Source organism: Aureococcus anophagefferens (genome assembly GCF_000186865.1).
Source record: "Aureococcus anophagefferens unplaced genomic scaffold AURANscaffold_14, whole genome shotgun sequence".
Taxonomy (NCBI): Eukaryota; class Pelagophyceae; order Pelagomonadales; family Pelagomonadaceae; genus Aureococcus; species Aureococcus anophagefferens.
The window spans coordinates 1060602-1070637 of record NW_008705574.1 but is presented as its reverse complement, the minus strand read 5'-3'; the positions used below and the strand labels follow the sequence as shown (position 1 = coordinate 1070637).

At 71.8% G+C, this 10036-nt stretch overlaps 3 protein-coding genes across 3 annotated transcripts; 2 read left to right on the top strand and 1 right to left on the bottom strand.

The window, feature by feature from the left end:
- Nucleotides 1-1990: 1990 nt before the first annotated feature.
- Nucleotides 1991-2704, bottom strand: AURANDRAFT_13844 (hypothetical protein; the record flags this gene model as incomplete). The annotated part of the gene is made up of 1 exon (XM_009040260.1): nucleotides 1991-2704. A coding segment is annotated over one exon (714 nt), but the record flags the coding sequence as incomplete, so codon positions are not given.
- A 933-nt stretch (nucleotides 2705-3637) lies between these two features.
- Nucleotides 3638-7752, top strand: AURANDRAFT_71955 (hypothetical protein; the record flags this gene model as incomplete). Its single annotated transcript, XM_009040264.1, has 3 exons — nucleotides 3638-3952; nucleotides 4160-4731; nucleotides 5501-7752. The coding sequence occupies 3 exons, from the start codon at nucleotides 3638-3640 to the stop codon at nucleotides 7638-7640; spliced, it is 3027 nt and encodes a 1008-aa protein (XP_009038512.1).
- A 63-nt stretch (nucleotides 7753-7815) lies between these two features.
- On the top strand, nucleotides 7816-9764 carry AURANDRAFT_65450 (hypothetical protein; the record flags this gene model as incomplete). Its single annotated transcript, XM_009040265.1, has 2 exons — nucleotides 7816-8984; nucleotides 9185-9764. The coding sequence occupies 2 exons, from the start codon at nucleotides 7816-7818 to the stop codon at nucleotides 9762-9764; spliced, it is 1749 nt and encodes a 582-aa protein (XP_009038513.1).
- Nucleotides 9765-10036: the final 272 nt, after the last annotated feature.

Sequence of the window (10036 nt, the reverse complement as noted above, 5' to 3'; positions counted from 1 at the left end):
CGCTCGCGGCCGCGCGCGCGGCCGCCGCGGCGTCGGACGCGGCCGCGGCCGCCGCGGAGTCGGACGCGGCGGCCGCGGCGGCCGCGGCCGCGGGCGCGCGCGCGGCCGCGGCCGACGCGCTCTTCGCGGCCTACGACGCGCGCGCGGCCGCCGACGCGCGGGCCGACGCCGACGAGCGCGAGCGGACGACGCGCGGCATCGTCGCCGCGGCCGCCGCGTTCCCGCGGCTCGCGGACGTCGTCGACGACCCGGACGCGTTCCCCGCGGACCTCGTGGCGCGGCTCCGGGGCAACGCGAAGGACGCGGGGCCCTGGGACCGCGGCGAGCGGCCGGCCTACGTCGACGCGGCGGCGGACGCGGCCGCGGCGGCCGCGACGGCGCTCGAGGCGGCCGTCCTCGTCGAGGAGACGGCGCGCGCGGACCTCGCCGAGGCCACGGTGCGCAAGGAGGACGAGCGGGCGCTCCTCGACGCGAAGATCGCGGAGGCCCAGGAGCGGGCCCACTCCGCGGACCTCGCCGTCGAGCGGCTCATCGAGTACCGGCGCGCGGAGCGGGCCCAGGAGAAGGCCGGCCTCGCCGCGGGGTCCTAAGCGCTCAGGGGTACTTCGCGAAGGTCGCGCAGGCGTCGGCCTTGGGGTCCTCGCGGACGAAGATGCGCGTCGCGTTCGTCGTCGCGTTGCCGCCGAAGGCCAGGAGGTTGTTCGTCGCCGCGGTCGGCCAGGCGGGGAGGTCCTTCGCGCAGGGGGCGCCGTTGGGGTCGCCAAACGCGGCGAAGGACGTCCAGTAGCAGCCCATGGCCGCGGCGACCTTTTTTTCCGCGTCGGACCGGAGCTCGAACGCGTCTCCGAAGACGAAGGGCACCTCCGCGCCGTGGAACGAGCCCAGGAATTGCATATCGACCCGTCGTTGACGCTGTACGACGGCACGACGCGGAACTCGTACCAGTAGGCGCGCTCGCCGCCGCGGCGCAGCAGGTCGCGGACGCGGCAGAGGATCGCGCCGTCGCCCGCGCAGCGCATCGCGGACCGCCACGCCCAGGACGTGCCGTTGCCCGTGGGATCGTCCGCGTCGCGGCACTTCGGCGCCGGCAGGTCGAGCGCCGCCTCCGTGTAGAGCCAGGGCACGGCCCGGCCCAAATCGCCGCCGTACATCTCCGCCGCCCATTTCGCGAGATCGACCGCGCCGCCGTCGCAGGCCATCTTCGCCGCGACGTCCATGAACTCCGTGCCCTCGTCCTTGTTCGACCCGCCGAGGAGCGAGTCGACGTTGAGCGGCGCGGACCGCACGAGCTCGCTCAGCGGCTTCGCGAGCAGCGTCCCGTCGACGAACGGCGCGACGGCGTCGTCCTTGAACGTGTCCCCAAAGGGCGCGCCGTCCGCGGCGCGCACCAGATCCGCCGCGTCCGCGCTCCGCAGGCACGCGGCGAAGGACGCGCCGTCGGGCCGGCGCACGTCGGCGAAGAAGTCGCTCGTCGTTCCGCCGTAGCGCCGGAGCGCGACGGACGACGCGAGCGCGCCGCCGAAGAGCTCCGCGACCCACTCGCCGCTGCCCGCGTCGCTCCGCACGAACGTCGCGAAGCACCGGTCGTCCTGCTCGCAGGCCTCGCGGGCGGCGGCCCCGGCCTCGGCGGCGGAGAGCGAGCTCGGCAGCGCCGTCCACTTTAACGTCGCGTTCTTCTCGCGCGCTTGAGCCACCTGGGCAGCAAAAGAGTGATTCAACGTCGCTTCAAAGTGAGTGTTCCGCGCGCGCGCGTTCCAGAGAAAGCATTCACGCTTCGAGACCGTTCCGAGAGACGATCGCTCGTCCAAAGATCAGCCGAAACGAGTGGAAAACGGCCGAGATCGGAGCCTTTGAAGTTGGGAATGTCGCTCTCTTTTGCTGCCCTGTGAGCCGCGTAGCCGGGGTACGTCGTCCAATTTTTCGACCAGGCGCAGGCCTTCGCGCCCGCGGCGGCGGCGGCGGCGGCGGCGAACTCGAGGTTCGCGGCGGCGTCGGCGTAGGAGGACGTCTGCGTGAGGCCCGGCGACTCGAGGATGGCGCGCGCGAACAGGCCCTTGGACCGTTCCGCTGTAACGTGGTAGCCGACGCACGTGCCGCCGGAGCTCTCGCCGAAGATGGTCACGCGCGTCGGGTCGCCGCCGAAGGCGCCGATGGTCCGCTGGACCCACTCGAGGGCGAACGTCTGGTCGAGGAGGCCCGCGTTCGCGTCCAGGGTCTCGTGCGCGGCGTAGCCGAGAAACCCGATCCGCGAGTTCGCCGCGACGAGAATCACGGGTTCGCTATCGCCGCCGGCGCCGAAGGACGGCCAGCGGCTCTCGACGTCGTTCGCCGAGCCGTAGCGGAACTCGCCGCTGTGGAGGTAGACGAGCACGGGGAGCGGCGTGGAGCGGTCCGTCGGAGCCCAGACGTTAACAAAAAGACAGTCCTCGGAACTATCATCAACATCGATGGACGGCCAGCCCTTGCTGCCGCCGACGGCGCGGGACCCGGGCTGGAGGCAGCTGGCGCCCATGGTCACCGCGGGCCGGTCCGCCGTCCAGTTCGCCGGGCGCTGCGGGGCGCGGAAGCGCAGGTCGCCGACCGGCGGCGCGGCGAAGGGCAGCCCGAGGAAGGCGTCAAAACCACCCTTGGCGAAGCCGACGACGGGACCGTCGGGCGTCACGACGCGCGCGGCCTCGGCCACGGCGCAGAGGACGACCATGGCGCGACGACCCATCATCATTCGAAACGCGGCGAGAGGCCAATAGGAGAGGCAGCCCCTCCGTCTTCAAGGCATCATCAACCAATCGACAATGGTAACTCAACATGATAACGCCGAAGCTTATGGGGCGGTCCTCCGGGGTGCGCGGAGGTGGTTTCGCGCAGCGGCCGGTGGTGGGGCCCGCCGCGTCGGCTCCGGTGGGCGCCCGGGGCGGAGCACCCCGCTGCGCGCGTCGATTGGGCAGCGGGGCGCCGAGCGCGAGGACTTGCAGGGCTTGGCCATCGGCGCGACGTCGCCCATGGGCCCGGGGGGCTGCCGCGCGCGCTCGCTTCGTTCGGATGCCTTCGACGTGAGTCTCGGAGGGAGCTGGTGGGGTCGGCGCCCTCGGTGGCTTCGGTGTGCGGGCTTCGATGTGCCCGTGTCCATTCGTTTCTCTGCATTCTGCAGCGTCTCCTCGTAGCGTGGCGCTCTGTGCGGTTCCGTCGGCGTCGGCGTCTTTGCTCTCTTCGGTCCCGCTGACTACGGGTGTCCTCTTCGGCGGTGCCCTCGGCTAGCCACTTGTGGTCCTGAGGTTGAATCGGCCTAGTCGAGCCGGACGTCCTGCCCGTCGGGTGCGGGTGCCTTCGTTCTCAACCTCCCCCGGTCCACGGAGAGTCCGTTGAGTGTCGTCTGAATGAGGCGACTCAGGATGCTACTGCCTTGCGCCAATCCCGGCGTGCTCTCGGCGTGGCGGTCGGTGCCAGGCTTGGCGCGAGTGTACCGCCGCCACACCTCCGATCCGAGTGCACGCGCGATCTTTGGGTCGGAGGAAGGGGCCGGTGTGGGAACGCCAACCCCCCGGCTACGCCTCCGTCTGAGCCTCCGGGCGGGGTCTTCGGGTGCGCACCCCCTTCAATAACTTGGTCAATGGTGCCTTTTTGTGGAGAGAGCATGCATATGCGCGCCTCGTCACTGCGCCAAGCGCTGCGAAATCAGCCGTCGCGGCGCTTCCTGGCCCGCGGCGGCTACCGCGCCAAGCGCGGCGGCGGCCCGGCGCCGCGCGCGCCGCCGGCGTCCGGCGCGGCCCGCGAGCTCACCTGGCCCGGCGCCGTAGTCGTCGCCGTCGGCGGCGGCGGCCTCTTCGGCGCCGGCGTCGCCTGCGCCTGGGTCGCGAGCGCGGCGAACGCGCCGGAGGCGCCCGCCGACGCGGCGCCGGCCTGCTCCTGCGCCTGCCGCGTCGCGACGTTCGACGCGCTGAGCGGCGACTACGACGTGACGGTCGGCCGCAGGGCAGCACAAGGGTGATTCAACGTCGCTTCAACGTGAGTGTTCCGCGCGCGCGCGTTCCGGAAAAAAGCACCCACGCTTCGAGACCGTTCCGAGAGATGATCGCTCGTCCAAAAATCAGCCGAAACGAGTGGAAACCGGCCGAGCTAGGAGCCTTTGAAGTTGGGAATTTTGCACCCTTGTCCTGCCCAGGTCGGCCGCGACGAAATCGTCATGGGCGTGCCGCTGCTGCGCTGGTGGCTCCTGCGGAGCGCGCGCGGCGACGTGTTGGAGGTCGCCGCGGGCACGGGCGCGAACCTGGGCAAGTACCCGGCCGCCGCGACGTCGATCACGGCCACGGACGCGTCCGAGGACATGCTCCGCGTCGCCGCGACAAAGCTCCCCGCGGACGGCCGGTTCGCGCTCCGGCGCTGCGCCGTCGAGGAGTTGACGGGCTGCTACGACACGGTCGTCGACACCTTCGGCCTCTGCTCCGTCGACGACCCCGTCGCGGCGCTCAAGGCGATGCAGCGCGCGACGAAGCGCGACGGCGCGATCCTCCTGTTGGAGCACGGCCGGGGCCACTACGCCTGGCTCAACAACCTGTTGGACCGGTACGCCGAGCGCCATTTGTTGCGCTGGGGCTGCTCCTGGAACAGGGACTACGGCGCGGTCATGGCGGACGCGGGCCTCGTCGTCGAGTCCGTGCGCCGCTTCCACTTCGGGACGACCTACATGGTCGTCGCGCGGCCGAACCCGGACCTCGCGGAGACGGCGCGGGGGGCGTAAGGCGCATGTTTTCCCTCGTGTCTCGGGGGCGGTCCGAGTCGGGGTAGCCCGCGTCGACCTAGAAACGCGTCGGGCGACGTCGTCGTAGGAGTAGACGTCCCAGGTCTCGGGCTTTGCAAAGCTGCCCGGGAGGGACTGGGCGTCGCACGGTGCCCTGGTAGTAGCAACCGTCGCTCTCCCAGGGCGCCTGCACTGGCTGGCCCTGGAGCTCGAGCGCCGCGAGCCTCATTCATCGAAGTACAGGTGGCTGAGTTGAAAAGATTTATCGGAGTCCTCAGCAGTGCGGCGTCGGCGAGTCCATCAAGGACTTCAAGCCTAAGGCCAACCTGCCCGGCGCCCGTGGCCTCCGCACGTCATGCGAGGGCAACCGATGGGCGCGAAAGAACGCCATGGGTTGTTCCAACACGGGCCGCGCGCGGACGACGACGCGTCCGCGGCGCACTACAACCTCCGCCGCGGCGACACAACGGAGGAGCGATGCATCTGCCGGGCTTCGGCGAACATGCGCCGGGAGCCGACGCGACACGTGTCCACAAGCCTGAGCGGCCTGAGCGCCTCAGGCTGGTCCGCGGCCTTCTTGAAGAGCGCGACGTCGCTCATCTCCTGGTTGTGTTCTCCATCCTTCGTCACGTACGAGAGGACGCGCAGCAGGTCGCCCTTCGATGAATGTCCTCTATTGGAAGGTCCGATAGGCCAACGGGCCCGACGGGCTGCAGGAGATAGCCCCCCGCAAAATTCCGAACATTCGAGGACCGAGCGCTGAAGCTTCCGGAAGCACCGCGATGGGCTGCCCAAAGCAAACCCAAAGCGCACCATGCCGTCCGTCGTCAACGAGTTCGGCGCCATGCCCGCCGCCCCGGACGCCTTCGACCTGCGCCTCGTCGACCTCGGCGGCGGCGAAGCCATGGTCGAGGTGCACACGTCCGGCGGTGCCCAGAGGAGCGGCGTCGACATCGAGATCGTCCTCGACGTCTCCGGCTCCATGGCCACGGAAAGTGAGGTCCAGGACGCCGCCGGCAACGTCCAGCGCCACGGCTTCTCGACGCTCGACGTCTGCAAGCACGCGGCGCGCTGCGTCGCCTGCTCCCTCGACGACACGTGCCGCCTCGGGCTCGTCGCCTACGACGCGCAGGCGCGCGTCGTCGTCGGCCTCGCGCGCGTGACGCCGGCGCACGTCGCGAAGGTCCACGCGGCGCTCGAGAAGCTCGCGCCCGGGACGTCGACGAACCTCTGGGGCGGCCTCGAGCTCGGTGTGGACGAGCTCGTCGGCGGCGCGGGCGACAACGCGCGCGCCGTGTTGTTGCTGACCGACGGCGTACCCAACAACTCGCCGCCCGAGGGCGAGGTCGCCGCGCTGCGGGCGAAGCGGCTGACGAAGGACGGGTCCGAGACCGTCGCGGTCTTCGCCGCGGGCTTTGGCTACGCGCTGCGGAGCGACCTGCTCCTGTCGCTCGCGCGCGAGGGCGGCGGGCTCTTCTCCTTCGTGCCCGACGCGGGCATGGTCGGCACGTCGTTCAACCACCTCGTCGCGTCCCTGCGGTCGTCCGCGGCGACGGCCGCGGCCGTCGTCGCCGTCGTCGAGGTCGTCGGCACGCGGGGCGGGCGGCGGTCCACGCTCGCCGCGCTGCGCGACGTCGCCGCCGCCGCGGCGTCGCCCGCCGCCGGCCGCGCGGCGCGCGTCGAGCGCTTCCGCGCGTCGATGGCCGAGGTCCTCGGCGCGCCCGACCGCGGGACCTGCGCCGCCGCCGCCGCCGCGACCGCCGCCGCGGCGCGCGCGCGCCTCGCCGCCGCGCACGGCCTCGGCGAGGCCCTCGCGGCGGCCGACGGCGCGGGCGCCGCGGCGGCGGACCGCGCGAAAGACGGGAGCGACGCGCTCCGGGAGATGCGGCGCGTCGCGGCCTGGACGGCGGCCTGGGCCGACGCCGTCGCGTCGCGGCCGTCGAAGGCGGCGTCGCGCGCGGCCCTCCCGGACCTCGTCGGGCCCGACGCCGCCGGCGAGATCGCGGCCTACGGCCTCCTCGACGGGCCCGACGTCGACGGCGACGCGGCGCGGCTCGCGTCCTACGTCGTCGACCTCGAGTCGCAGATCCGCATCGCGTGCTCGCGCGACGCCTTCTTCGACCGCTGGGGCGCGCACTATGTGCGGTCGCTGCGGAGCGCGCACGAAACCGCCACGCGCCACAACTTCAAGGACGCGTCCGTCGACACCTACTTCGGCGCGCCGGCGTCGACGCTCCTCGCGGTGGCCGACGCGGCCTTCGCGAAGCTGCCGGCGCCGAAGCCGTCGAAGCAGGGCCGGGCCGGGCCGCGCGACATGTCGAGCGCGTACAACTCGCGCTGCAACGGCTGCGTGTCCGGCGGCTCGCTCGTCGTGCGCTACGGCGACCGCGCGCCGCTCCGCGCGGACGCCGTCGTCGCGGGCGACGTGCTCCTCGACGCGACCGGCGGGCCCGCGACGGTGCAGTGCGTCGTCGCGACGGCCGTCGAGCGCGGCTTCGCGGACCTCGTCCGCGTCGGCCCCGACGTCGCGCTCACGCCCTGGCACCCGGTCCGCGCCGGCGGCGCCTGGGCGTTCCCCGCGGACCTCGGCGCCGAGGCGCGCGTCCCCTGCGACGCGCTGATCTCCCTCCTCTTCGCGGGGCGAAACGCGGCCTACTCTACCCCCAGCGGCGCCGCCGTCCTCGCGCTCGCGCACGGCGTCGAGGGCGACGCCGTCGCGAGCCACGCGTTCTTCGGCACGGAGGCCGTCGTCGCCGCGCTCGCGGGCCTCCCGGGCTTCGCGGCGGGACGCGTCGTCCTCCGCGAGGGCGCCTTCTTGCGGCTCGACGGCCGCGTCGCCGCCGTCGACGCCGCGCGCGTCGTCGCACCAAGTGTCGCGCCGGCCCCGGCGCCGATCCGTGCGTGAACGGACGCGCGCGCGCCGTCGCGCGCGGCGCCGGCGGTCCCCCCAAGTCCCCATGCGTTACATATCCCGCCGGCGGGCTACCGCCAGTCTTCAACTTTAAACCTTGTACTTCACTAACAGCATTTGAAGGGCACGGCGGACCCGAAGCGACGATTTCGCGACGATGGTGACGACGATGGTGCCGCCGCGCCGCCGCGCCCGACGACTCGCCGTGCTCTTCGCGGCCACGGCCGCGGCCCTGCCGCGGACCTGCGAGGTGTCCATCGGCGAAGACTACCTCCTCGGCGAGCCGGCGGCGCTGAAATGCGGGCTGCCCGTGAGCCGGTCCTACTTGCTGTCCAAGTACGGCCTCGCGCTCGTCGCCGAGGCGCCGGCGTCGCCCGAGGCCGGAAGACCGCTGACGATCACGGTCAAGGGCTGCGACGTGAAGGAAGCGGTCGACGCGTACCCCTGGTTCGACTCCTACACGACGAACGGCACGCGCGACCTCCGCTGGTGCGACCCGTCCGCTTTGGAAATTTGGGTAAGAGCCTACGGCCCCTCCATCGAGGTCGCCGACGTCGTCCCGAGCGCGGAAACCTGCGCCTGGACGGCCACGTTCCGCCGCGGCCTGCTCCCGGGCGCCTACGCCGTCGACGTTTTGAATACGTGGCTCCGCGGCGACGAGGAGCCGAAAACGCCCCACTACGACGCCGTCAAGGTCCAGCGCGGCCGGGGCTGGCGCGGCGAACAGTTCGACTGGCAGAACGCCGCCGGCGGGGACCTGAAGCGGGGGTCGCCCTTCATGCTCTGCGGCGATCGGTGCATGCTCTACGACGAGTGCGCGTTCTGGACGCAGCGCAAGCCCGGCAAGCCGCCCCAGTGCACGTTCTACAAAAGCGTGAAGGGCACGGACAAAAATGACGGTGGCGAGTCCGGGAGCCGCAAGGACGAGCGCGTCGTCAAGCATTTAGGCGGCCTCACGAACGCGCGCGGCGCGTGGCCCGCGCGGCTCCGATCCAACGCGTGCCGCGGCCAGGCGCGCGCGCTCGGCAGCCCGCTGGCGTTGGAGGTCGTCGGCGCGGCGCCGGCAACGCCGACGGCGCCCTGCGCGTCGGGCGCCGCGCCGGGCCGCTGGGTCCGGGGGCCCTGCGACGGCGAGTGCGAGCGGCTCAAGGGCCTCGAGCGGCGGCGCGACCGGACGAAGAAATCCGACGCGGACTGGGACTTCGAGTACGCCTGGCGGCCCCACGACTGCGCCTACGAACGATACGCGCCCGACGACGTCAAGGCGTGCCTGGAGCGGCGCGGCGTCGACGTCGTCTTCCTCAGCGGCGACTCGGTGATCCAGGGCTGCACGCCCGCGTTCTACGCAGGGCAGGACAAGAGAGCGAAATTCCCAACTTCAAAGGCTCATATCTCGGCCGTTTTCCACTCGTTTTGGCTAATTCTTGGACGAGCGATCATCTCTCGGAACGGTCTCGAAGCGTGGATGTTTTTTCCGGAACGCGCGCGCGCAAAACACTCACGTTGAAGCGACGTTGAATCACCCTTATCCTGCCCAGGTTCTACGAGAAGCTCGGCGGCGCGCCGAACGCGCCGCCGGACAAGGTCGCCGCCGACGCGGGCGTCAAGGTCATGTCCCTCTCCATGACCATGTCCAACGACGGCAAGGCGCTGAAGAATTTGCTGCGCGTGCTCTCGGCGCACGTCGGCGACGGCAAGCTCGGCGTCGTCCTGTCGAACTTCGGCGTGCAGCACGTCCAGTGGTCCAAGACCGTCGCGGACGCGAAGCGGACGCTCAGACCCTTCACGCGGGCCGCCTTCGACCGCCTCCACTGCGACAAGCCGAAGATCCGGACGCATTTGGTCCAGTTCGGCGGCGTCGCGGTCCACGGCTTCCGGGAGCCCTATGTGACCTACAACCGGAGCCGCGTCTTCTCCGACGTGCTCCGGGCCCACCTCGAGCCCCTGCAGTGGGACTTCGTCGACGCCTGGCTCCCGACGGCGAGCCGGCCCGAGGGCGCGCAGGACGGGATGCACTACCGGCCGCCGACGTGCGCCGCGCTCATGGACGTGTTCCTCCACGGCCTCTGCCGGGAGGGCGCGGACGCCATGGAGGTGTCGGGCTGTGCTGCGAATTAGAGGAGCTTCGCCGCCCCGGGGTCGTCGGGCGGCGCGTGGCCCTCGAGGTGCGCGGGCTGGCTCGGGACCATGACGGCGGCCGCGCCCGCGACGACCGCGGGGCCGTCCGTGCCCGCGAGCTCCACGGCGGACACGACGGGCACGGCCGCGGGCTGGACGCTCGCGGCGACGCCGATGGCGCCGTTCGATTCGGGCGCGACGTGGACCTGGGCAGGAAAAGAGAGTGAAATTCCCAACTTTGGAGGCTCATATCTCGGTCGATTTCCACTCGT